This window comes from Pseudonaja textilis, chromosome 2 (assembly GCF_049901715.1).
Source record: "Pseudonaja textilis isolate UNSWEBS1 chromosome 2, rPseTex1.2, whole genome shotgun sequence".
NCBI classification, from domain to species: Eukaryota; Metazoa; Chordata; class Lepidosauria; order Squamata; family Elapidae; genus Pseudonaja; species Pseudonaja textilis.
In genome coordinates this window covers 19,695,182-19,721,693 of record NC_141991.1, presented here as the reverse complement: position 1 = coordinate 19,721,693, position 26,512 = coordinate 19,695,182, and the positions used below count along the sequence as shown (strand labels likewise).

The following is a 26,512-nucleotide window of genomic DNA, read 5'->3' as shown; positions in this document are numbered from 1 at the left end:
TTAAGTGCTGCCACTATCTGCTGTGTTTTCCCATATTTAGTAGATCACAACTCCCATAAATAGCAGGCATTTGCTTCTGCGGACCAGCCCCTCCGTAAATGATTGCATAAATCCAGCTGGTTAAGCAGTGGGTCTCTAAGCAGTTTCCTTTAAGTCTAGGTCAAGGGTTGGCAACCTTGAACACTCCATTTGGACATATTTCCCACAGAAGAGAAAACACAGGGAGCCACAAAACCTTTCCCATGTCTGACTATTTTCTGAGTGGCTACAAAACTAGCATATATGGTTGAAAAGATTCTGTTTTCTTCTGAAACTTTTCTTTTCTTGGATTTATCCATTGTTGGCCTACCGGGGGTCAAAAAGCTCAATAAATCACACGCCTAAGAGTGTCACACATTGGCAGGTGTGATGCATATTTTGAGTGATAGGGAGCTGTAGCTGAGGGATGAAAGAGCCACATGCAGCTCCAGAGCCATAGGTCAACCTGGTCTAGGTGAACCCAAGCCCCTTATTGTTTACATGTCAAGATGGCGGTGGCAAATCAAATCAAATATATTGATTGGCTTCACACATTGTATTAAACCATATTCTCTTTTAATGAAGATTTCTTAAATATGACACAAATGACTAGGTTCATGGCTTTAAGCCACAGTCACACCAAACACATTCTGGCTTGGCTCCACTGCAGAATTACGAATGAATTGAAACAATTCTATATTTACATAGCTCTGTAGAATGAACACCTACTTTATTTCTTTCTTCATCTCCCCAGTTTTAGCAGTTAAACTGTTAAAAGTGATTTATCGGCTTTCTAGAACTCCAGTGTGTTTAGTAACAGCATCAGGTTGGACACCTGTGGCTTTTCTAAAGGGATTGGGAAAACGTTTTGGTACCTGCTGCTAGAAATACCAGAGGTGGCGATGAAGGAAAAACAGTGTTTGCACAATCAGAGAAAGGACTATTCTCCTTTTCCAGCCCCATTTTTGTAGCCTAGTCCCGATTCCCATGTTTACTATCAGTAGTCCTCGACATAATGACCACGATTGCGATTGGAACTTCTGCACTAAGCAAAGTTTATGATCTTTTTGCAGTGATCCTTAAGCAAATCGCCCAGCTGTTAAGGAAACCGGGCTTCCCCCATTGACTTTGCTTGTTGGAAGCAAGCTAGGAAAATCACAGATGGCAACCATGTGATCCCAGGACACCCGCAAACATCCTAAAGTGCTGGCCAAATGCCAAAACGTTGATCATGTGACTGTGGCGATGCTGCAATGTAGGTGCAAGGACTGATTGCCAGTCACTTTTTTCACTAAACAAACGGTTGCAAGTTCAAGGACTGCCCGTATTGTGTCGCTATTAGAAAAGCCGGAGCACTCCAAAGATGGTAGCATTTGTAATCAGTGTTTTGGATATCTGACCTCCTGTATTGCAGAGTGATTGATTGTCCACATTTTTACAGTGCACAGCCTAGAGCCTCTTGAGGGCTTACATCAAGGATTGTATATCCTGCACTGTTGATATCTGGGAGTGGGGGGGAAAATCATTTAAATGCTGTACAAGGATCAACTCCAGAGTTACACTTTCAATGGTTATTATTGAAAATCCCAACCCAACATCTGCAAGAAGATGCCATAGCGGTCAGGCTTTTGATTTGCTCTTGGTTTTACATTCAGTCCAGTGCCATGAAAGACCCGCATACATTTACAGTCAAGCACAAATTAAAAATCATTCTGTTATAGATAAAATAAAAATCCAATATTAACTATGTGATAGTGGTACAGTCCTCTTATTCATGCATTTTGGTATTATTCAATAGAGGAACAAAAAAAAATGCATTAATTCATTTTAAAATTTAAAAAGGCAAACAAAGGTAGAACACTTCAGATAACAATAGCAATAGCACTTAGGGTTAGGGTTTCCAGCCCTCTCTAAGCGGTTTACAGAGTCAGCCTATTGCCCCCAACAATCCGGGCCCTCGTTTTATTGACCTCAGAAGGATGGAAGGCTGAGTCAACCTTGAGCCAGTCAGAATCGACCTCCTGGCTGTGGGAATGCAGAGTTAGCCTGCAATACTCCATTCTAACCACCGTGCCACCACTTTTGGCAGACTCTGGCTCAACTTTATAGAAACTGGTTGACATCAGTGATGTTTCTTTCCCCCAAGTCCTAATGTTTCCACCTCTTGATGGTTTGAGGAATGATCGTACAGTGATCTTCAGCGAATGTGATTTCATGCCAAAAATGCTATCATTTTTGCTGCCCCTCGAAGATCGGCATAGAATGGGTTTGTGAATAATATTCAGCTGGTATTTGTTCTTGTCTGTTGAACGAGCCATTGAAGCCTGATCTGCACTTTTCTCCTAAGCAACAAACAGACCAGGTTACCACACTAATCCACACTGTGGTGGCGTTGGTATCAAAGTAAAAGAACAGCTTGCCTCCTGGAGTTGTGGGTGCTCAATTGCTGGAGGTTTTCAAGAAAAAATTGGACAGCCACTTGGCTGGGATAGGACAAGGTCTCCTGCACTTGAGTAGGATTAGTAAACTTCCAGGGCCCCTTCCAGCCCCTTTTGATTCTATGAATGCAAAAGGTGGAAACAGTTTCCATCAGGAAAGAAGATGAGGGAAAGTGACCAGTGAAATGAATTCCAGGAGTGAAATGGTAGACAACTAACTCAAGAAGCTCAGACAAGCCAAAGCCCACTATCTCCCTTCAACTCTGACACAGGTGACTTTAACATGGAGCTTCCTCCTGCCCTGGGCTTGAAGATTAAAGATACATTGCCCACAATATTCTGTTAGTTTACAGGAAAATTACACACGTTACAGCTTTTTGCTGGCGGGGACTGCTCCTGGTAGCTGTGGCAGGGATATATTGGTTGCCACACAGGTTTGGTGAAATTGCATTATATACCTTTTGGAGGATTACAGCTCCAGTGCCCTGGTTTCCTATCCTTGCCTGACATCAATTCCCCCTTTCCAGATTAATTTTCGATCTAGATTCAGCAGCAACCTAAAAGACGAAACCCCACAAGCTTCCTTATGTCGCCCATATCTAGTGACATTTGGAGGAGACAGACATGGATTTTTCCAGAGTGCTGATTAGAGCTTCGAAGTCTTGGCCTTGAAACAAAGGCATTTCCATCCAAAAATCTGATCTGCTCAGTTATGGGTGGAACTAGAGGCAACTTCAATCCTGAAATTTGGTTCTACTGTTAAGGTTCTGTTGAAGTGGATATGAAGAAGTGAAGTCCAGATGTTTCCAGGCATCAACAAAGGACATTTTTCTCAATGTATCCAGAATTCAGGACTGGCAGCCATATTAACTTCTCCATCCCTTCCATGCAGTGGGTTTTGGAAAAGTCACTTGGAAGAGCTCTTGGTTGACTATTCAGGTGAAAATGGGTGGTGAAGGTATCCAAACATTAGCTATGTAGAGGAAAAAAAGAAAGTATAAATTGGAAAGAATGGAAACATTCACCTTATTGTTTTATACCAATGTCTCAATGGAGAATCAGAGGCCATTTATAGGGGAGGTTGCCCTTTGGCATATAAGCTGATGATATGACACATTCATACCCTGCTAACTTGCATTTGTATCTAGGTGAAGTTCAGTAAATGTTAACCTTATTTTGTTTTTAGTAGCTTAGTGTTATGGTTCAATATTTTAGGCTGTTGTGATATCACTTGGTGTTTACAGGACTGACAGTCACTCCCCAGCCAAAGAAATATACATCACACACGTTTCAAGCAGAACCTTCCTAAGAAGAGCTGGCCAGTGTACCACATAGCCAAATAATCCCCTCATAATTTCTCCCTGGCCACGTGGAAAAGCTTTGGTTATTTTGGAAATGGTAAACAATGTTCTAACAAGAAAAAGACAAAGCAGAAGCTGTGAGCTGAAATGGAGGCGTGGGAGAAAGACAATCCAAAATCAAGCTGACTAAAACTGGAATAGGTAGGAAGAAAGACTTTTCAGGTGCTGTAACAAAGGGACACAGAGGTAATACCTCTTCAAAATCACCCATTCTCAACTGCGTTTAAGTTTGTGGAGCGGGGTTTGGTTTATTTAAATCTAATTTATTGTTTCTGGTACTGTTTCTGGTATTGTTTCTACTGTCTCTGTACAAGCTCAATCACTATGTGTTTTTATGCAACTTGGACTTTTTTTCACCAGTTTTATTTATTCATGCCACTTGGCTTACATCCTGCACCCAATCATTCTCTGATTGTGACAGGCTTACATTCCAAACATGTATAAACAAGGTCAAAATAACAAATGATAAGAATAAATAATATAAGTAATAAAATATTCTTATGTCAAGGAGATATATGCCCTATATATTTTTCCACATATCATTTTCCCTCAAAGGCCTGTTGAAATAGACAAGGTTTAATAGCTTTTATGTATGAACAAATACAGTCATTCTCTATTTTGATTTTCTTCATCACTGAATGCTTTGTGAGTAAGTACTCCAGGTTAAAAAGCAATGCTGACATTCTCTCCCTTTTTAAAGTAAATCTGATTCATTTTGAGATTGTCTATCTTCCCCGACAAAGAAGAGAAAGCTTGATTTTTCTAGCTTCAATCTCAGTGTTACACTTTCACTTAGTTGGTCTTAACTGTGATTGCTAAATGAGAATTACCTGTATGTGAGAGAAATAAAGCCTCGCATTTGACAAAAAAAAATGGAAAAAAGTATTATTATTAACATGATTACTTCAGCTTTCCTATTCTTTACAGATTTGTGAAGATCACAAATGGGAGGACCAGCTGTAAAATTACACTGCCATCACGGCTGCAAATAGTTGCTAATCAATTTGGTCATTAAACAAGGACTACCTGTATTAGACCACCATTTGTCTCAAATGGTATAGGGTTTCCTGCTTGAGCAGAGAGTTGGGCTAGAAGATTTCCAAGGTCTTCCAACTCTGTAAGATTTTGGGGCAGGAGATACAAGGCCAGTAGAAGATAGATAATAGTGGCAAGATTTGCTTGTCTCAAATCATCAGATCATGGTTGTCCCAAAGGTGCTTTTTCAGGAGACAACTGAACTTTTTGGTTTTTCTTTGAAGACATTTCGCTTCTCATCTAAAAAGCTTCTTCAGGTCTGACTGGATGGTGGGGGAATGGGGGGATTTATACTCCTTGCAGACAGCTAGTCATTTGCATTCTTTTAGCAGGTCATTAAGGTCACCTGGAGATTTATCAGGGTCACCTGAGTGGTGTAAGTGGGTGTGGAGCCTTCTTAGAACTGTTGAAGGGACTATGTTGTAGATTGGAGATAGATGATGTTGTATCCCTCCCTTTCTGTTAAGAGAAGGCTGTTCAATTTTGACCTAGATGGCCTCTTTGACCCCTCTTTCAAAGCAGCGTTTCTCTCTGTCCAAGTCCTTCCATTCCCCACCATCCAGTCAGAGGCTTCTGAAGAAGCTTCTTAGATGAGAAGTGAAATGTCTTTAAAGAAAAACCAGAAAGCCCAGTTGCCTTTTGAAAAAGCACATTTGGGACAGAGGTAGTATTTTGCCGGTTTGGAACGGTTCTGGCGTACTGGTAGCTAAAATTTTGACTTATTCGGAGAACCGGCAAATACCACTTCTTGCTGCCCTACCCTGCCCCTTCCAGGAATCCCCACTTGCCCCATTTTGGCTCTCAGGTAAGTTCAGGGAGGCTTACAGGGCCCAAAACGGGGTGCAGAAGGGTGCGGGGTGCCCCCTTCCCACAGCCTGTTTGGCTCCCAGGAGGTTGCAGGGAGGCCTACTAGGCCCAAAATGGGGTGCAGGGAGGTGCAGCCCCTTCCCGTGGCCCGTTTTTGCTCCCAGGAGGTTGCAGGGAGGCCTACTAGGCCCAAAATGGGGTGCCGGGAGGTGCAGCTCCCTCCCGTGGCCCGTTTTTGCTCCTAGAGGGGTGCAGGAGGCCGACTGCTGCCTATCACAGCCGCTGGCCATGCCCATCATGGCCACACCCATCCAGCCGGCCATTAGGTCAGAGTACCATTTGTTAGATTATTTGAATCCCACCACTGCTTTGGGACCTTCTGATTTGCTTATCAAAGCAGGTGGGGGCAGGATTTACAGACTCAGAATATCACTAGAAGATAAGTGTTAAATCTTCCAACTTTTCAACCTACAGATCCAGCTCTGCTACCATGTGTCCAACCCAGTACATTGTTCAATTTAGCAAGCAAATGTAAATGAATTGTTTGGATTCAGTCTTTGCAAGTATTAAATAAATCTTGTTTATCAATATTTTCAGTTTCCACAAAAGACCACACATTTTTTAAAAGCAGGATACTATAGATGTTAGCTTCGTTTATTAAATAAAATAGATTAGATGGGTGATGGTGTGAATTGTTTCTGCTGGAGACTAGATAATGCTTTTTCCCAGTTGAGGGATTCATAACCACATCATTTTTTTTTACAAATAGCTATGGTACCTGAAACTGGTGGAGTTATGATCTAATAATATCTCAGGACTCAAAATTATTGTTGATAATACCGAGCTACACAGATGAACAGGATATCAAACACTTTCTATAAACTTAGTTGTCCAAATCTGTAAAAGGAAACCCTTCCCAAATCGGTTCACATAGCTAAGCAATTTATGTGGATTGGTTTTTTTAAAAAAATCCCTGGATGTAATGGCATGTGAGAATGACCTTAGGAGACCGGAGAAAGAAACACTGTTTAGACAACATTCTGTAAAACAATATCTGAGTTCGAAGGAGAGGTGGGGATGGAGAAGACATTTCAGAAAGTATCCCCCCTCCTTTTGGGGAGAAAAATAAGAAAAGGGAGAGGTACTTTGAGATTTGCAAGCTTCTGTTACTATAACCTTACAATAAAGGCCATATTCCGGTCTGAACTACCCCAAAGGGTTGACATCAGTTTTGCAAATCTCAAAAGTAGCTCTTCCCTCCCTTTTATTTTCCCTAAAACCTAGGGATGGTCAGAAGACATCTCCACCAGAGGTAGTATTCAGCCAGTTCTGACAGGTTCTGGAGAACTGGTAGCGGAAATTTTGAGTAGTTCGGAGAACCGGCAAATATCACCTCTGGTTGGCCTCACCCCCAACTATTCTCTGCCTCCCAAGTCCCATCTGATTGGCTGGGTCTTCTTTTGTTGCCCTGCACAGGAGAACGGAGCTGGAAAGCAGGTTAGTAGGGTGGGGAGGGAATGGGGATTTTGCAGTATCCTTCTCCCAGGAGTGGGGAGGTAATGGAGATTTCACAATATATCCTTCCCCTGGAATGGGGTGGAAATGTGGATTTTACAATATCCTTTCCTTGCCATGCCCCCCAAGCCACGCCCACTAAGCCACACCCACAGAACCGGTCGTAAAAAAAATGTGAATACCACCACTGATCTCCACCCCACACTCTTTCTTTGGATTCAGATTTCATTTGAGGGGTCTTTGGGGCTCTCTGAGCTTGATTATTTTCTTGTAAGAAAACAACCAAGTTCAGAGAGCACCAAAGACTCCTTGTTTCAACCCTGAGGTACAAATATTCTCCTTTATAGGCATCAGACTTCATTTATCAGACCATTGCCGAGGCTGCAAAACTTCCTCCTGTCTCCCACAGTCATTTTCTTATATTTAGTATGATGTATGAATGCATGTATGAATGCAGCCATTACAACTTGCAAGCTGCAATGTACGCCTTGCTTGTTGTATCAAATATTCATTAAACCACATTATGCAAATTATAGCTTATATGCGATGCATTAAACAGATCTAACCTGGCATAAGAATAACTTAACTGTAGAGAAGGTGACCTGTTTCTGCATGAATCAGTCGTTGGGTTCACACATCACTTTATATTTTGCTTTAAGTATGATTGATAAAATAAGCTGTATTTACAATGTGTTAAACTATAAATCACTGTTTGCAAAGAACAGTAGCTGAGCTCACACATCATGCTTAGCCAGCATCAACAAACCATGTGATATCTTAGCACACAATGTGTGAATCCTGCCCAATGACAGTGATAGGTCATTGGCTTTGGATGCAGACAATTCCAGATTCTGCCTCTGGAAACTTGCTTTAGAAAAATTCCATGTGATGGGAAAATGATATTTTCAGAGTCGCCTGAACCGCAAGATGGGCAGCAAATTTTTTTTGATAAAGTCTGACCTGTTTTAAAGCAGCTTTGTTTGTTCTTTCTGTATTGCATTCACTATTCTGGCCTTGCTTCTTTCCAGCCATCAGTCTTCGGGCAGGACGGTTTTGCCATGTCACCATAACTATATGAGAAATCATGGAATTAATCTGAGACAGCAAAATTACTTACATTCAAATGGAAGCGTGCCCACTGTATCTCTGGATGAGTGGCTGCACTGGGTTTGGCGTTCTCCACTGAAAAGTATCCTCAGAAAACACACAAAATCTCTGGGAGGGTGTGTAAATCTTGTTCCCTCATTTTCTACTAGTAACTCTTTTTATGAAGTAGGAGCTTAAATGTAGATTTTTAAAAGAAAATATCCTAAAGATTCATGAAATACCGGCTTAAAATGCTCACCATTTGAGAAATATAAATAAGTGTGGTATAATATAATTTTAGATTTAAATTCACAGAAACCGAAGGAAACAAGAACCAGTTTTAACACTTTGAGCCTAGAAAATAACATTGGTGGAAAGTCCTTATGGCCATTTCGTCACCATTAATTAGTAAATGCCACAGGGTCATCCAGCCATCCTTACAGCAAGATTAAAAAAATAAAACCTATTATTTTTTACATTGGTACAACATGTAAGATGATACTGTGTAAATCATTAGTAATGAAAAAGCCTATTACTACAGCATCAGTATTTCAAGACCACAGACAATTTTGCTTATCTCTGCTAGATTCTTGACCATTTCTTTATTTAAGAAGCACATCTACTCTGAAATAAGTTTCACTGAGTTTAGAAGGACATATTCCTAAATAAGATGATAAGGATTCCACAACAAACTTTTAACTAGATATGATGCTTCATTTTAGCTCTCTCCCACAATTCCACTGTAGCGGTGACTGCCATAAGATCCTAAACTGTAGGCAATCCTACGGGCTGAGTGTGTACATATGATTACAGCAGCCACAATTTAGGCTACTATATTGTATGAATTTGCAAGTTCCTGAAGACCTGGCTATATCATCAGACTTTGCGGGGGGGTGGGGGCGTTCCCAGAGACCGGGAAGCTCTTACAATGGTTTCCTGATTGTGGCTAATATTATTTCTTGATCTTGTGATTTTTACAGTTTTTAATAATGGTTATTTTGATATATTTATTGGTTTTCTTTTTTAATTGCCTATTGTACACCACCCTGAGTCATGCTTTTGTGAGATGGGTGGCGTACAAATATGAAAAAAATAATGAAATAAATTAAACCGTCTGATGAGAACCAAGTTTTCCCTTCATACATCACGGACCACTTTCATAAATTCAGGGATGGGGATGGGTTTAAGCCTGATTGATGCTTTTATAAGGGTTTTTTTTTCCCCCACAAAAGAAGAAGTAGGAGGAGTGACTCACCAGCTGCAGAATTCTCGGAAGCTTTCCTAGGAAGAGACAGGGAAAGACGTTAGCATTAGACAGGTAGGATAATGAGGATTATTTTTGCACACCTGTTGATGAAGTGAAGGCAAAGCCAAATATAGAGCTCACAGGCAAAAAATTTTTGGCCGACAACAGCTTTCCCTTAGCTAGCTATATTGAACCAGAGCTTCCCTTCCACCAAGGCAGTTGCATTGTCTTTGCCAAAGAAGGGGGAGGGGGCGGGGGAAGATGATGTAGAACATCTGCTGTTCAAACATATTGAAAGGTGAAAACCAACAGCACAAGTTAGAGTAACAATAGCGCTTAGACTTATATAGTGAGCCATGGTGAGCCGTGGTGGCGCAGTGGTTAGAGTGCAGTACTGCAGGCTACTTCTGCTGCCTGCCGGCTGCCTGCAATTTGGCAGTTCAAATTCCACCAGGCTCAAGGTTGACTCAGCCTTCCCTCCTTCCGAGGTGGGCAAAATGAGGGCCCAGATTGTTGTGGGCAATAGGCTGGCTCTGTAAACCATTTGGAGAGGGCTGTAAGGCACTGTGAAGCGGTATATAAGTCTCAGTGCTATGGCTAGTGCTATACCGCTTCACAGTGTTTTACAACCCTCTCTAAGCAGTTGACAGAGTCAGCCTATTGCTCCCAACAATCTGGGGTCCTCATTTTACCAACCTCAGAAGGATAGAAGGCTGAGTCAACCTTGAACAGTGAGACTCGAACTGCTGAACTGTAGGTAGCTGATAGTCAGCAGAAGTAGCCTGTAGTCCTGCATTCTAACCACTGCGCCACCACGGCACATCATAATAAGGTGATGAACATGCATAGTAGAGTGATTGCAAGTGTTGGACGAGGATTGGGGAGACTCAGGTTTAACCTCAACTGCAGGAGCTACCTGAGGGGCTCTGGGCTGTGCCTTCTCTCTCACCCCAAGGGCCAAGAGGGGTGTAATAGTGAAATTATTGGATGGAGTAGGGAGATCAAGTCTCTCCTCAGACATGGAAGCTCCCCAGAGGAATGGGCCAATCACTTGAGCTCAAACCATCTCATTTCACTGGGCTATTGTGGGAACCATGTACTTTTGGTTTGCAAACTGCCCAGAGTCACTTATTGAGATAGATGCTGTATAAATTTGATTGTTAAGTAAATAAATAGTAAGTACTTCTGGAGGACAGGCAGGAATCTAACAAATAAATGCTTACTAAGTTGGTAGCCTTATTAATAGTAAATAGACAAACTCGTAAAAGAGGACAGAGCTAACTGATGTCAGGAACTGCATGAAATATATCCAGGAACAGCAGGAATACCTCCAAGCAAAGGTTCTTCCTTTGACACTCAGCATATCTCACCAGAATACAAGTTGGCTACTGAATGAAATTAGGTTACCAGACAAAGATGCGTTTTTGACATAAAAGATGAGAGTTGCATTCTTACCCAAAGGCTTTTTAAATATCCCAACTAGGCTTGGAACTTAATTCCCAAACCATTTGGAGAATAGTAACTAGCATAGGAGAGTGCATAATTTTAAGCAATTTTCAGGTTAGGATAAGGTCAGGAGTGTCCTAGTCCTGTCTGAGAGGCTTTCTAGTATGGAAAAGCTGGAGAGAATCCCAGCTGGGACTAAAAGCTGGAAAGAGTCAATTTCTTGAGCTTTTCCTCGAAAGATCCAATTTATACAAGATAATTCTCTAGGAGTCGTTGGTGTTCTCTCAGCTGGATTGTTTTCTTACAGACTTTTCATTACCCAAACTAGGTAACATCATCAGTACTAATAAGGTGTCAGGTTTACTCCCAGTTTATATTCTAGTCTTGCCCTGTCACTATTAGTGAAGGTGGTTTTGGAGGAGTGGAGGAGATTCTTTGATCTTTAATTGGGCTGTTTACTGTTGGCTTCTTTGGCAGTTCCTTGATTGAAGTATTATTTACTTGATTGTTGGTCTGATGTTAAATCTTGGAGTTAATCTATACTCATTTGAGTGCTGGTGAGGAGGTGTTTTGGTCTTTTTGTCCTCCCCCTTTTTTTGCTTGTTGTCTGTTTTGCACAGTATGTGAACATTATTTATCTATGTGACTATCGATGGCCAATTTGTTAGAGTGCCAGGCTGCTAGGAATTCTCTAGTATTTGGGGACTTCGTTTGGTCTAGGATGGTTACCGTTTATTACTTGAAACTGTGGTTAAGTCTGTCCATATGCTATGAAATTAAAAAGTTGTCATTGTATTTTCCGACTGCTGTTTCATGGATGTGTTCTGCTAGTCTTCTGCTTGTTTGTCCCACTTAGTGGCTGTTGCGGTCTTTGAACTGTATGTGAAGATGACTCCTGTTTTTTTCTTCTATAGATGCTGGGTCTTTTGGTTTACCATATATGTTTAGAAAGGCTGTAGTTTGTGTGCTGCTGCTGCTGATTCCGTGTAGTTGTAGATGTCTGTTGGTGGCTTCCGAGATGTTTTGGGCAGTATTGTCCTTTTTATGTGTTGTGGGGTTTTGCTATATTGGGTTGATGATGAAGTTGCATGGACATCCATTTTGTTGAAGACGTGGTATAGATAATCTATTGCCTTTTTCTACTGTTCAGAGTTGCGGCAATGTGTTTGTGCTCATCTAAATAGAGTTCTTAACAGCTTCTCTTGTGGGAAGTTGCATTGTTACTTTGGAAGTGGAGCACATGATTGATGTGGGTGGTTTTTTTGGTACACTTGTATTTCTAGTTTGCCTTTATAGTCTCTGTTGATCAGGATATCCAGGAAGGGTAGTGAGTTGTTTTCTTCTTTCCTGGTGAATTGGATTTGTTTGAAGAGTTGTTGATGGTTTTGTGTGTGTTCTCTAATTGGTCCCCCTTTTTTTTTTGTTATGGTGAAGGTGTCATTTACATATCGGATCCACACCTGGGTTGTATTTGTATGAGTGCTATCGATTCCAGACATTGTATTATGATCTCCATTATGGGTCTTGAAAGTGGTGATCCCATAGCTGTACCTTTGATTTGTTGATAGGTTTGTCCATCAAATTGAAAGAATGTGATAAGGCAGAATGTGGTAAGATCCATGATTCTGGGTATTTCAATCTTTGTGTATTTGGTTAAGTTGGATGCGGTTAAGTGGAGCTATTCTGTCATGGGTTCTTTGGCTAATTCTGAGTCTATGGATGTGAAAAGGGCTGTGATATCAAATGAGACCATGATGTTATCCTTAGCTATTGTCATGTTTTTCATTCTTCGAAGGCACTGTAGTGGAGAATTGATGGAGTGCTTGCTTCCCTTTGTGAGGATAATTCTCTAAACACATCATTATAGCTTCCAAATTAACAAGAGCAGATAAATTATTACAAATGAGGAAAGCTGAGTTACCTACAGAGGGTCAGTTACAGTTTTTCCCAAGTCCAGGTCAACCTAGCTTACTGGTGTTTTGCAGTAAAATGTATTTATTAAACAAATTTATATGACCACTCGATCTAGACATAGGTGACCCCTGGCAGCATATGACGTTAAAAATCACAACATGAAACCCCACTCCTTAGAGCCACCTTTGATAGCCCAGTTCAGTTTTGATGTGTTGAGTTCCTTTCATTGGTTCTGAGTTATTTTAGTTTTAGTTTTAAAGAAAGACCCCCTTTCCCAGTTTTACACACCCAATTCCACAAACACACACACTGGCTCAAATGTTATTTTAGATAAATGTATCAAGTGTTAGTTATTCCTTGTTTTATTCTTCTCAGTTACATATGTACAAATAGTAAAAATTTTGTATCCCCAAGGTAGGGATTTCATCTCCTTCCCCCCACCTCCTCCTTCTCCTCCTTTTCATTTATTTTTGTAAGGGGGTAGAAAGGGATAGTTAGTTTTCATTTATTTAATTAAAAAAAACCTTACAAAACCAATATTTTTATGTTTAGAGATCTACAGTTGCTTTCGATTGAGGAAGAAGTTATCCACGTAAAAAGATTGACTAATCAGTATTCAAGTTAACATATGCATTCAGGGCAGACTTTCCAGTCTGAGCACTAATATAACAATGCATCAATAGTTGATTACTTATTTATTAGCCATGACTCCATCAGAGCTCTGGATAGCACATAGCACAAAACAATACCTTAACAAAAGTTACCAGGTGGATGAGAAAGCTGTAAAGAATACCATAATGGCATTTAAGGAGATGGCTTCTCAATAAATATCAGGAATAATTTCATATATACAAATAAAAACATCCCAAGTTGTAGCACTGCAAAAACGAGGAAATCTTCTCTGTTCACATGCTTATGTTACTCACAATTGCATTTTCAACCTGTAAAGAAAACTTCTGTGCCCTACAATACATTACCCATGGCATCAAGTGGGGGAGACAGAGGAAAGGAAAGTGAGATGGTCAAATTGGATTCTCTGTCCATCTCAAAATGTGCCATTCCTGACTAGATTAGTTCCTAAGCAGGCCACACAAGAGTTGATGTCCCCTAGAAATAATTCAAGTACATATTTTCCCAATGCCTTAGGTTGCGGTCCTAAATTCTATTGTTGTGGTCAATCCTGGCTCATCTAATGCAACCAAATCACTTTGAAGATACAACATAATTTCATTAGCCTGCAATAAACTACTAAACAGTATATATTGGGCTCCCAACAAAGCATTGACCCTTTGCTGAACAGCCCCGAACAAAGGCATAACCAGAGCTCATATACCCTTAAGCTACTACAGGTAGTGTTTGACCTGCAACCAGAAATGAGCCCAAAATTTATGTCACTAAGTGAGACAGTTGATAAGTGAGCTCTGCCATATTTTAGGACCTTTCTTGCCATAGTTGTTAAGTGAATCACAGCACTGTTCAGTTAGTAATACAGTTAAGTGAATCTGGCTTCCCCATTGACTTTGCTTGTTGGAAGGTCGCAAAAGGTGATTTTATGACCCCGGAACTAGCAACTATTATAAATTCATGCCACTTGCCAAGTATCCAAATTTTAATCACACGACCATGATGCTGCTGCAATGGTCATACGTGTGAAAAACACACTTTTTCAGTGCCGCTGTAAATTTGAATGACCATTAAATGAGAGGCAAACGCCAGATTTAAAAAAAAGGTAGACACAGTATAAATTACAGCATGATGTTGGAATGCTTTGGATAAATTCATCTGGATAACCTTACTATTTACCCTTCCTTATAAATCAGCATAGTAGCTATAATAAACAATTTGGTTTACTGGGCCACAGGTTCCTGACTCTTCGTCCTCTATTACCACCCATGATTAATCCAATTTTCTTACAAGGAGATTTGAAATATCTCTGGAGGGTGGAGGCTTCTCATAGCTTGGTAATAAATGCAAGCCCCCAACTGTATTGGATCTGGGGAATCATACCTTTCATCACTGCAAACTCCAAAGCACTTATATTTGAGTTGACCTGCTGCAATGTGTGCCCTAGAATTTAGCTTTCAATACAAGGTAAACAAGAAAGCCAGACTTGTCTATTGTGGAAATGTGTATTGTGGTTGGTTTGTTTGGTTTGGAATTATTACAACATGCTATCTTAGGCACAGAGGTTTGTAAACCATGAATTATAGCCTAATAGTGAAATTAGTCATAGCTAAACAAAACATGGTTTTGTGCTGTCAAAGCCCAGGCTAGTGGCTTGTAGGCATTTAAAGTATGTTGTTAATTAAAATCAAAAAGTTAATTTTACAGGGTTTTTTTTTTTTAGTTTTAAGAGGTGTGAGTAATGAGCACCCCAGCACGTAAGGAGGGTGGAACTAACACTTTCCAGGACTATGGAGCTTCCACATCTAAAGAACTGAAGAAGCTTCTTGAATGAGAAGCAAAATGTCTTCAAAGAAAAACAAAGTCCAGTTGCCTTTTGAAAAAGCACCTTTGGGATAATACTTTCCATCCTCTTGATTCCAAAAATATCTCTTCTCCTTCTCCCAAAGCTTGTATCTTGTCTATGAAAATACTTTTCAGCCTGCAAGGAATACTTCCTTCTTCTCCAATAGAGAATCCACCCCTTTTAACATTTACATAGCATCCGTAAATTCAAGAAATGCAGCATTTTCCACACCTACCTGCCTGTGGAGGCAAAGGATTCCACCTGTTGAATTTCTACCTGTCTTGGACCATGCCTGGCACAAAGCTTTGGCCCAGACCTACATCACTCAACTTGCTGATCTAGCATCCTAGGTGTTGTGCGTTCCCGACAACTGGGAAGGTCTGGCTGCAGTCCAGCTGACACAGGGAGTAATGTCAGCCATGGCCTTGATCCACCTTACTTAATTTTTGGCCTCCGAGTGATCAGTCACTGAAAGGGCGGCACCCTTGAGATCTTTCCAAACAGTGATGCACGTGCCCAGCTTCAGCTGCCTCCTCCGCCACTGTATCATACCATCTTTACCACTTTGTTCTTTCTGCAGGATCTTTCAACCATCCCGATGAAGTCATCTCCATCCAGCTCAGCTGCTAAGAATTCCATATGTCAGGCATCTAAGAGTTTCTGTGTTGCTTATACTATTAACGAAATGATGCATTGGTTTAGGAAGCTGAAATGGAATGAGTGGGGAATACAGAATATGGAGGTGGTGATAATTCTCCACACTTAATTAGTACAAAACACCAGGGTGTGAGTATTTTGTGGCAAGGCCACAGCACTCCCTATACTTAGGATGTAGGCTATCATAATGACTGTTTTTCTCACTGCGTGTGGCATTCCTTATTACACAATATTTTTTTTCTTTCTAAATCTGCCTATCTAAGATGTTCTTGATCATTGTAATAACTTCATTCTGGGTACTATGTGAATTCTGGGTACTATGTTGAAAACAGATGGGCAAATTAAAAAGTATTAGCTGGGCTAGGGCAGCTGGACAGGTGGATGGACATAACCTCAGTTATAGGCCTGCCCAACTGAAAACACTTCTGATTATTTCAACACTGGGCTTGTCAAGCATACTTCAGATAATGCTACCATATCTGAATTGTAAAATCCAGGGGGCCTAAGAGACAGCATCAAACACCTCATCATTGCCTTATAGTAGTCATAATATCTTCTGCAGTCTTTTTCTTTGAGGAACCCCAAACATGTACGAGATGTCTCCTAGGCTGACCACATAGGAACAGGTCTCTAGGACAATTGTCCCAGCTAAAACTAGATGTGGTTTGTAAAAATCCCATTGGCGAAATCTAACTGTGATTCTTTCATATTTTCACCCACAGTGGTGGTGATCCCAGTAACTATGTAAAGGTTTGGACAAGAGCAATGTGGCAGATGGGAAATCCTGCCTATTATCATGCAGTAAATTTGTTTGCTAGCTGGTGAACATAGACCATGTAGGTATTGGAAGTATACAGTTGGCCAGATAATTTTGACTATACACCCTACCAAATCATAAATTTCAACTTATTACTTTTAAGGCTGTATGAAGGCCTAGCCCCATGATTAATTTTTGGTTCAACATCAAATAAACCTTCAATGCCAGATAAACCCAGAAAAATTGATTGAGTAAACATGATAGCAGTCTTCCAATATTTCAGGGACTGCCACAAAGAAAAGGGAATCAAGCTATTCTCCAAAGCATCTGAGGGTAGAACAAGAAGCAATGGGTGGAAACTTAAACAAGGAGAGAAGAAACCTAGAACTAAGGAGAAATTTCCTGACAATTAGAACAATTAATCAGAAGGACAACTTGCCTCCAGAAGTTGTGATTGCTCCAACACTGGAAGTTTTTAAGAAAAAATTGGACAACCATTTGTCTGAAGTGGTGTAGGGTTTCCTACCTAAGCAGGGTGTTGGACTAGAAGACCTCCAAGGTCCCTTCCAACTCTGTTATTCTATTCTATTCTATTCTGTTCTGTTCTGTTCTATTCTATTTCTAAACCATAATAAAGGTGACTTTGTATAAATGATCTGGTTGACCACTCTTAAAAACAAAATACTACATGAAGCTGGGCTTTAGCCTGATTCAGCAAGACATCTGGATCACTTGACAATTTCAAGACCCTGAATTCAATGACTTATTTATTGATTTATTTGTTTATTATAAATTTTATTGGCTACCCATTTTACCATAGGGTAATTCAGAGTAGCTTACAGTTACATCTAAGTTAAAACATGGAAAGTTAAAATCAAACAATAAAACCAAGAACGCACAAGGAGGGAGGGGTAGAGGGTGGGAGGGAGGTGGGATCTTCTATTACTCAATCAGCCACCTCCACTGGGCTGTTCCTCCACTGGGCTGTTCCTCCACTGGGGCTCCAGGCCAACTGGCACAGCCATGTCTTTAGGCCATTACGAAAAGATAGGATAGGAGGGTTGGGGCTTAGCAGTATTTACATTGATTCGATCAATTTTGATAAGACAATCACTTGTTAAGATGGATAAAGAAGTCATATATTTATTGGGAGAAAGATAGAGTGTTTTAATCCACTTACTGTTCTTCATCTCTTGGGCACAGAAACAGAAAGGGAGATTACAAGACCAAAAGATGAGAGGAACATTCAAGAACTGGTGTTCCTCTATCTCCCACTACACCTTGTTTCTAGGTTGCAAGGTGACACCCTTTCACACATACCCCCTCCTGCCCACACAGCTCAGGACAATACAAAATGGCTGCTTTTAAACATTGCAGTGAGAGACAGGAGGTCAATACAGGGCTTAACACAGTCCCATCGCAACCCAAGATAATACCATCAAAATTGTGTGAGAAAATGGGTTGAATTTCACTGTTGTTGGGTTTTTTTCCAGTTCAGGTTTATTTCATAATTAAGGGTGGAAATAGAAGAGATCTACAGATAATCTAGCTTCATTTATGGTGCAAACCCAGCCAATGAGATTGGTTTCTGATCACCCCATCTCAGTGTAATATGAAATTAATAAACTTTCTGAACTAGCATTCCTGTTCCTGCTGTAAATTCAAACTCGTATCTTGCTTTAACTTTGACATCTTAAGTGTGTTACGAAGGTGCCATATTTTGATACAGCAACTTATCTATTGCAAAAGTTTTCTTGTTTATCCTGCTGGCTGTTATCATTGCTTAAGAAATTATAATGAAATACATATGATATCTTCTCCCTTAGACTATTCAGAGGAAACAGATAAGATGTGATGATAGGTATTATCCCAAGGGAGGAAAGACAAACTACAAGCTTGTCATTATTCAAAAGTAGCTAATATAAACACCAGGGATCCAAAGAAAATCCTATGCATGAGTTCCATCAACTCATGTCTCTTTGGCAATAGAAATGTTCTACATGTAAACATCCAACAGGGCCTTCAGTACATGCAAAGATCTCCTCCTGATATTCCTTTTTCAAGGAGGAGCATTTTCATAAATAGGAACCAGAACACCTTTGGCCTATTTCGATACTCTAATGAGACATACATTATCCTGCCATGCCAAAGACTTATCATGTTAGTTTATTCAAAATCTAGTGCAGGAAGATAACTTTGCATTTGCACAGTTTGACTTATTGAAATTAGACACCTTTGTGAGCAAGAATGTGCTGGGACTGCTGAAAATTTAAGCACCAAACAGTTTTACTTGCAGGAGATGTTGGTTCTCACAGAATAGATGAGTGCAACTCTAACCTGATGCCCTCTTGAGGTATTGAACCTCCACTAGGATGCTCAGTGTAATGGCCAGGCATCTAGTAACAACTCCATTGTCACCCATCAGGCTCCCTGTTCACAGCTTACATTAAATAAAAAGAGGGTAGCTGGTATAATGTAAAATACTAGCCTCCAGGAAAGCCATAGTGCCCCAAAGTCACAATTCCCACATGGGCCCTATAAGCTTAGCCCATAATAATGCTGGATAACTATATTCTGCTGCTTTATTTGGGAATGTAATTCTTTTTCAAAAAAGGATAAAAACAAAGAAGATTGATGGAGATTGTCCTGTGATTGGCTAGAGGCTACCAGGGTGGCAAGTATAATTCTGATAAATCAGTGTTTTGCAAATGATTTCATTCCCAATAACAGGAATTATAGGTAAGGACTCCTACAACATAACCTCAAAAATCCAAATATGCCCATGGAACCCCAGAATGTTGTGGACTCCTAGTCTGCCATATTCCTAATTTTCTACATTCACTACTTCAGTATTTTTGTTTATGTGTCCAAATTCCCACTTTCCAATTTCTGTTTTCTGCCACTTGAGTTTGATCTAAGTGAGTTTGATCGGTCTTCATCCATTCCTGAAATCTCCCATCGCATCCTATCCAGTGCTGAACCTGAGTTCAGCCCAACTGTATAAAATATATTCCATTCTTTTTTAAAAAAATCAGCTTATACATTTGTCAAGAGATGGCCCTAAATAATTGCATCTATTCCCCGTTGGCAAATGAGTATTAGATATGTAGAACTTCTCTAGAACAAACAGCCTAATTGAGAAATTAGTCATTATCTTGAAGAATGTTAATCTTTGCTGAATTTTCAGTTTTTTGCATATATCAGACTAATTTTTACCATCTATCTTTCTACTTCTTTCCGTTGTTGACTTTTTGTCTTTCCCACCTCTGGGAGCTACAGGGAAACCCATCATGTTATTAACCTCAATAGCATTCACATATTGTGCTGCATCATAGTTTGTTTAACAGAAGTTTATTAAAAGCACAGTTTTCCCATTGTAAACCACAAACCATAGCTTACAATAATAGCATCCACACAATATGCTAAATCCAGAATCAACCAAACATGTGAAACCTATAAATAAGTCTCTCTTATCCAAATTAAAAGATCACTTCAGGGGAAGGGATTGCTGACTCTTGTGTAATTGACAACATTCTTTTTGCTTGGCTTTGATCTAATTGAAACCTTCTACCTGACCTCATTCAAAGTGAGATTCCAGGGATTTCACCTACAACCTTCTATATGCAAATGCACCCCCCCCATGAGCATTACTAGTTGGGGTGTTTGTACTTAGTAAAATAATTGCAATAGGAAGTTGTGGAACCTCTTTATAAAGCAGGATCTAAGGTCAGGGATTTGCCAATGGGCAATTTCCATTTCTGATAGAATGGAGACATTTGGAGTTCAATATCTGGAAGGCAACTTGTGTCCACCCCTGATCTAGGAAGGAAAAAGAAAAAGTTTCCTTCAAATCAAGCTCAGGTAATGGACAATGTTTAATTAGCCACAGAGAGCTGCAAAACACATGGTAGAACCTCGTTGCAAAACTGGTATTTTAAGACCCTTATCATGAATTAATTAATTTAGAAGGCCATACAACTCCAAAACACTGGGTGGTGTACAGCATTAAAAATAGTAACAAAACAAGGAAAACAAGGAAAAATCACCCAATGTACAACCAGACACACAGTCCTAACAGATAACATCCTATAAAAGACTCAACATCCATCTCAACCTAAGGCCTGGAAAACAGCCAGGTTTTCAAGGACTTCTTAAACAATATCAAGATGGAAGCCATACAAGGAGAGAATTTGTCATTTGGGGATATTATTTTAAATAAGGCTATTCTTTTTTTAAAAAAAATGGTGTGTCATACTTCTTGAAGTCTTCATCTATTTTACTACCTGTTTTACTATCTTAAAACAGACAAAATGAAAACATTAGTAAAGATACCATGGACTGGGAGGTGGACCCAGAAGCTACACACAAGACCTCAAGAGATACATATGGTTTATGGTTGCCAATTCCAAGATTAGAAAAACAACAGTGTTGTCAGTTTCACACTTTCTTAAAGCAGAATCTAATAGAAATCTAGATTCATAATATTTATTCTCTATAACTTTGGGAAGACTTCTTGTCCCTAAATATCTCCAAATTGTATGTCTCAATTAACCTGTTCATTATTCCCATTTGAGGATTGAAAGAACAAAGAATTTTATGAAGAAATGGAGAATTAAGTGTAATGTAGAGGACAACACTTGAAGGCTAGGTTTCAAATCTCCTTTCAGGCATGAGGCAATCCTCTTATTCAACAAAATAGCTAGCTAAGCAACCTCCAATAAAAAAGGATTTTTATGGCACCCTGAAACACGTTATAGCTGTTAATAATGTGAAGGTGTTGCGTTCTCAAGTTTTAAAGATGAATATTCAAAAGCAAGGCCAAGTTAATACTTTGTTCTCAGCAAAAGTACAATGGGCAATATTATTCCTTCTAGAAAATGCAAGCTCTTATTGGCTCTTGGGACAACTGACTTCAAGATTCAATAAACAAACTGGCTTTGGAGCTGTTTTTCCCACAGCATTGAAGCTCCTTTCAAAGTGGATCACAAAAATACAAAATACCAATAAATAATCATTATATACATCAATAAAATAATGACCAAAATATAGGCTAAACTAGGGCCAGGCAAGTGGCTTGGCTGTTGTGTCCATGAAGTTCCTTCAGAAAGGAACAGCCTGGATCCTACAGCCAGGATGACTAAGGAGTGAGAAAACAATGACAACATCCGGTTGCTCTCCTTGGAAAACAGTTCAGTTTCAGCTAGCTAGGTCACCATCCCTAGCTTGAAACTCCTACCCTCACTTGCCTCTTCAGGTTTCCCTGATAGTCTTCTTAGAACTGCAAGGTAGCTTTTTCTCCAGCCTCCACCTTGGCCATGTAGGAGAAGGTGAAGCAAGAGGGGAGGAAGGAGGTGTGGATAGAGCAGATAAGATATAGCTGGTTTAACCAGGGGAAGATGAATGAGATGAAGGCAATTCTCACAGCAATCACAGCAATTTCACTATAATTCAGGGTGAGGGCCAGCAGACTTTCTCTTCCCAATGGTCTTCTTTGCCATGTTCTGATTTTATTAAGCTTGTGATCAAGAATGTCATTATCTTGTCAGATTGCCTCTTCTTTTTTAACCAGTCAATGAAAGTCGAAGGTTGCTAGGCCTTCCCTTTCAGGAAAAAGTAAATCCAAAGTAGAAATCAAGATGAAAGGATGTTGTAAATGAAACCTGAGTTGGCAAATAAACTAAGCTCATCACCAATGCAAATGTACTATTCACATCAGGGAACATGAATTAATAGCAGACTTTGCACATCTATAATTTTTTGCTGCGGCACATGCATATCCTTGTGCAAGAAAGCAAATCATTCTTTTAATTCTGCAGCCTTGACTTCATGCATTATGTTGTGTATATAATATATTATATTATCAACAGAAGAATGAACACTTGGACATGACTCTGGAAGGATTTATACATAGATGTCCATTTTGCATTGTTTAAATATATGTTCTCCATTTTGTTCTGGCAATCGTTCCTCTTCTATTTACCTTCTTTTGCCTATTAATCTGTTTCTTCCATCTTCACTAACCACAAAGATTCTTGTTGATCTCTGTTCATTCTTATTTTCACAATTGTAAAAGTGTTTTCCATTGAGGCCTCTCAGATTGCAATCGTATGAATAAAATATAAGCCATGCCTCATTTCTGAGACACCTGCAGTTCTAGATCAAGATCTGTCTTGAAAAATATTTAGTGCTGCTGCTCCATAAATGCTGATTCTACTCATTTCTTTTGCAACTTGTTGGGGTATTTTCATTTTACATGATCTGTGAAAGGTAGTCCTAGCATTGCTAACCTCTTGCCTTGACCATGTCCCTATGGCCTTCAACACTAGCAGGGTAACGTTGTTTTGTGAAAAATGTTGCAGCTTTGGTAGAACAATTACTGGCCAGATCACAATCTCACATCACATCATGATTGTCATATGACTGTAACATAACAGTACTGAAGAATCAACATGAACCATTTTAAAAATGAAACATGCTGGGGGCTCAACAGAGAACAGAGAAACATGCTTCCTTTAACAAGGACAGGAAATTTGAGGTATTCCAACTATTCTGAAGCAGTTGATTATCTCTGGAGAACATTGGGTTGCCTGTCCCTCCTCTAAAAGATTATATTTTTTTAAAAAAGAGACTTGCTTTGTTCATTTCTATTCTGCTTTTCTTCCAAGGAGCCCAGGATAGCACCTATAGTCTCTGCCATTAGTTCATCCTAACCCCAAGATACCAAATAATTTTTCTCCATTCCTTCTAAATCTGGCTTTTGCTTTTCGTGATCTAAGGCATCTTGGAATCTTCTGCATATAAAGGGATCTTCTGCATGTAAAACAGCAGCTCCAGCATTAAGCTACAGTTTTCCTCACCTTTGGAGAAAGAAAACTTCACCTGGCCTGTGCAGTCTCGTGGGCAGCTTGAAGAGTATTCTCAGCATAAATGCAATGCAGAAGAGAAAGGACAACCAACCCCTGTTCCCAACAGCATGTCTTTCCCGTGTCATCAAATCCAGCTGCAAGTGAGGCCCACAAATGGTAAATTACTTTGTGAATTTTTTTGTTCTCTTTGAAAAAAGTTTATTTCAACTTTATTTTATTTTGTAAACAGGTTGATCCTTAGCACTATGAAGTTTGGTGGAAAAATGAGATCAGTCAAACGAGTACAATTTTAAATAAAATCAATAAAAAACCAATCAATCAAATGAAAGATTTGCCTTCAGAAGTTGTGGGTGCTCCGTCACTGGAGGGTTTTAAGAAGAGACTGGACAGCCACTTGCCTGAAATTGTATAAGGTTTCCTGCCTGAGCAGGGGGTTGGACTAGAAGACCTCTAAGGTCCCTTCCAACTCTGTTCTGATTGATTGATCAATCGATTGATTGATTTGGTAGAGTAAGCCCACTATTGTTTTGCCTTGTTATAGTCAAGCAAGTCATCCTCAAAATACCACCTCAGCTTTCCCTTAATATCTCCCAGATGTGTGGATTATAAAGGGCAACACTGACTAGTGGACGATGGGACGGTGGTCCCACACATCTGAAAAGCATCAGGTGATGCATAATTGTCTTGAGGTATGTTTTCATTAGTATATCCATAAGCACAAATGCACCATCCATGAGTGCATTTTCATGATACTAGCAAGAATCTAATTTTATGATCTCATTCACATATCATCCAACAGGCAGAACACATCCATGTCTTTTGGAGGTTTTCCCTCCGGCTCCCACCTGTATTTTTCAGCAGGTTGGGTTTTTTTAACCAATTTGGTGCTTTCAGATGTGATGAATACAATTCTGCCCATCCCTAGCCTTCACAGGATTTGCAGTTTCCATCCTTTCCAAGCATATGAAATCACATTTACCTGGAGAACACCTGGCTGGGAAGATTTCTCCAAGTATTGGGACAACAGGCAGATTTTTTTTTTTTTTTGGCCCTGTTTTCCTTCCTGCTTTGAGTCTTGGTGCTGAGAAGAAGCTTCATAAACTAAATTACTGTCTAATTGCCCATTGTTTAAAGGGATATAAATTTCTGTGGCTGGTTTCATACCACGTGAAGGAGAAAAGGCTAGAAGTAGAAATCATGTATGACTATAACAAGAGGCCACCGTAAGCAAAACGATGAGAAAGAAAGCAAATTCTAACAAATACCTCTGAAAAAGTCTATTTCTCAGTATCATTTTCAAATAAAATTGTTCTGGGGTACACACTTACCTGAATACTACACAGTGTATATTCAGCTTCCAAACACCAAAACCCACATCCCATGAGAAGGAGTGCTATAATGGAGCACACACTGCGTAAGATCAGAGGCCCTCTTGCTGATATCCTCCTAGGCAACTGAGCCCTTCACTCATGACCTACCTTTTCTTTTGGGATGCTGGTTGTGGGCCTCCACCCTCCACGGCGGCGCTTGGACTTTGGGGCAAGGGGTACCTGGGCTGTCTTGGCGTTGAGGTGTTGGGTGATCTTGACTTCTACTGCCAGCTTGACGTTGGTGCGGAGGTTCCTCCTCTCAAAGACTTTCTTGCACTGGGGGCAAGATACCACCCGAGGGCCATTCTCCTTTGTGGCCTCCACATCCCAGTAGCGAGTGATACAAGCCCGGCAATAGCTGTGGTCACAGTCGAGGATCACTGGGTCCTTAAAGTGACCCCTGCAGGCCGGGCAGATAGCTGCTCTCTGCAGCTCAGCCACCAGCCCTTTGCTTTCCATGCTGCACGACTGTGTCATCCTTCGGCTTCTGTGTTCTGGTGCCAGCTCAACACCTCAAGCCTCTATATAGGCAGGGAGGAGACCAGAGGCAGGTTGGGGAGGAGCCTCTGTCCGGCAACAGGTAAACAGCCTTGCATAACGATCCAGTTCTTCCACTCCAGGGACTTGTGCCAAAACGTGGCAGGCAGGAACTGCCGCTGGGGTAGTAGACAAGTCTGTTTTGCTGTTAGAAAATATCACGCCGTGTGATAAGTTACAGCTGCGGGCAGGGTGGGGTGTGCAGAGCCTCGGGTTCATTTTGTTTTGATTTCTGACCCCTGCGAGGGCCAGCTGATCTTCTCCCTGCATCGCGGAGTTTTGCAGGTCTGCTCCAGTCTGCTCTATCCATCTCCATTGCTCTGCCAAGAAGCCCTTTAACACCAACTCGATGGCGAACCCGAATGCTGCAGCTCCTGAGATACATTCTGAAGCATTCAGAACGTGTCGAAAGCTCCTGTCCCTACTTGGTACCCTTCAGACGTGCTGGGATGGCAATTCCCAACATTTCTGGACTCGCCAACATCTTCATTTGTTGTAAGAACTATGTTTGATAGGATTCTTCTTTTAACAGTTATCTAACCATCCCTCTTAGCTATCGGGCTTTAGAGAAAACAGAAATGATCAGAGAAAAAAGAATATTAGCAGAATGAAACTTCCTTTTTTCACTTGGAAGCCATGAATGATAATATGATACAGAATTGTCTTCCCTAATCACTGTGACGTGTTGTGATGTTGTGATGTGATGTGTTGCTGTTTTGGAGGACATCAGGCAGGGAAAGACCCCAAAGCTCAAGGTTTTCTCTCTCTCTCTCTCTCTGTCTCTCTCTCTCGCTCTTGCTCTTGCTCTCTCTCTTTCTCTGTGTTTGTGTGAAATTACACCTCTGAAAAAATGTTGCAGCTACAGACTTCCCCATCAGGTAAAACTGCCCCTGATCATCCAAAGAAACAGAAGTGATGAGAATTGTGGCTACACCCTGCAGCGCAATCTGATATCGTTCTAGGAACATTGATGGCACCACCAACAAGCC

The 26,512-nt window shown here is 40.4% G+C and overlaps 1 protein-coding gene across 1 annotated transcript; it reads right to left on the bottom strand.

The window, feature by feature from the left end:
- Positions 1–821: 821 nt before the first annotated feature.
- Positions 822–25,513, bottom strand: RNF39 (ring finger protein 39). The gene is made up of 4 exons (XM_026720732.2): positions 25,095–25,513; positions 9,516–9,541; positions 8,135–8,244; positions 822–3,429 (listed from the first exon to the last, which is right to left on the bottom strand). Exons 1-3 carry the CDS (start codon positions 25,461–25,463, stop codon positions 8,178–8,180), a joined length of 462 nt encoding a protein of 153 aa, XP_026576517.1. The 5' UTR covers positions 25,464–25,513; the 3' UTR covers positions 822–3,429; positions 8,135–8,177.
- Between the last annotated feature and the right edge of the window lie 999 nt (positions 25,514–26,512).

What these genes read in the sequence shown, in the direction of transcription:
- RNF39 (XM_026720732.2), bottom strand. Translation starts at nt 25,463, where the DNA reads ATGACACAGTCGTGCAGCATGGAAAGCAAAGGGCTGGTGGCTGAGCTG. An exon ending in CCAGCATCCCAAAAGAAAAG is followed by an intron (nt 9,542 to 25,094) that starts GTAGGTCATGAG and finishes GTCTCTTCCTAG; the next exon opens with GAAAGCTTCCGAGAATTCTG. An exon ending in TTCCGAGAATTCTGCAGCTG is followed by an intron (nt 8,245 to 9,515) that starts GTGAGTCACTCC and finishes TTTCTCATATAG; the next exon opens with TTATGGTGACATGGCAAAAC.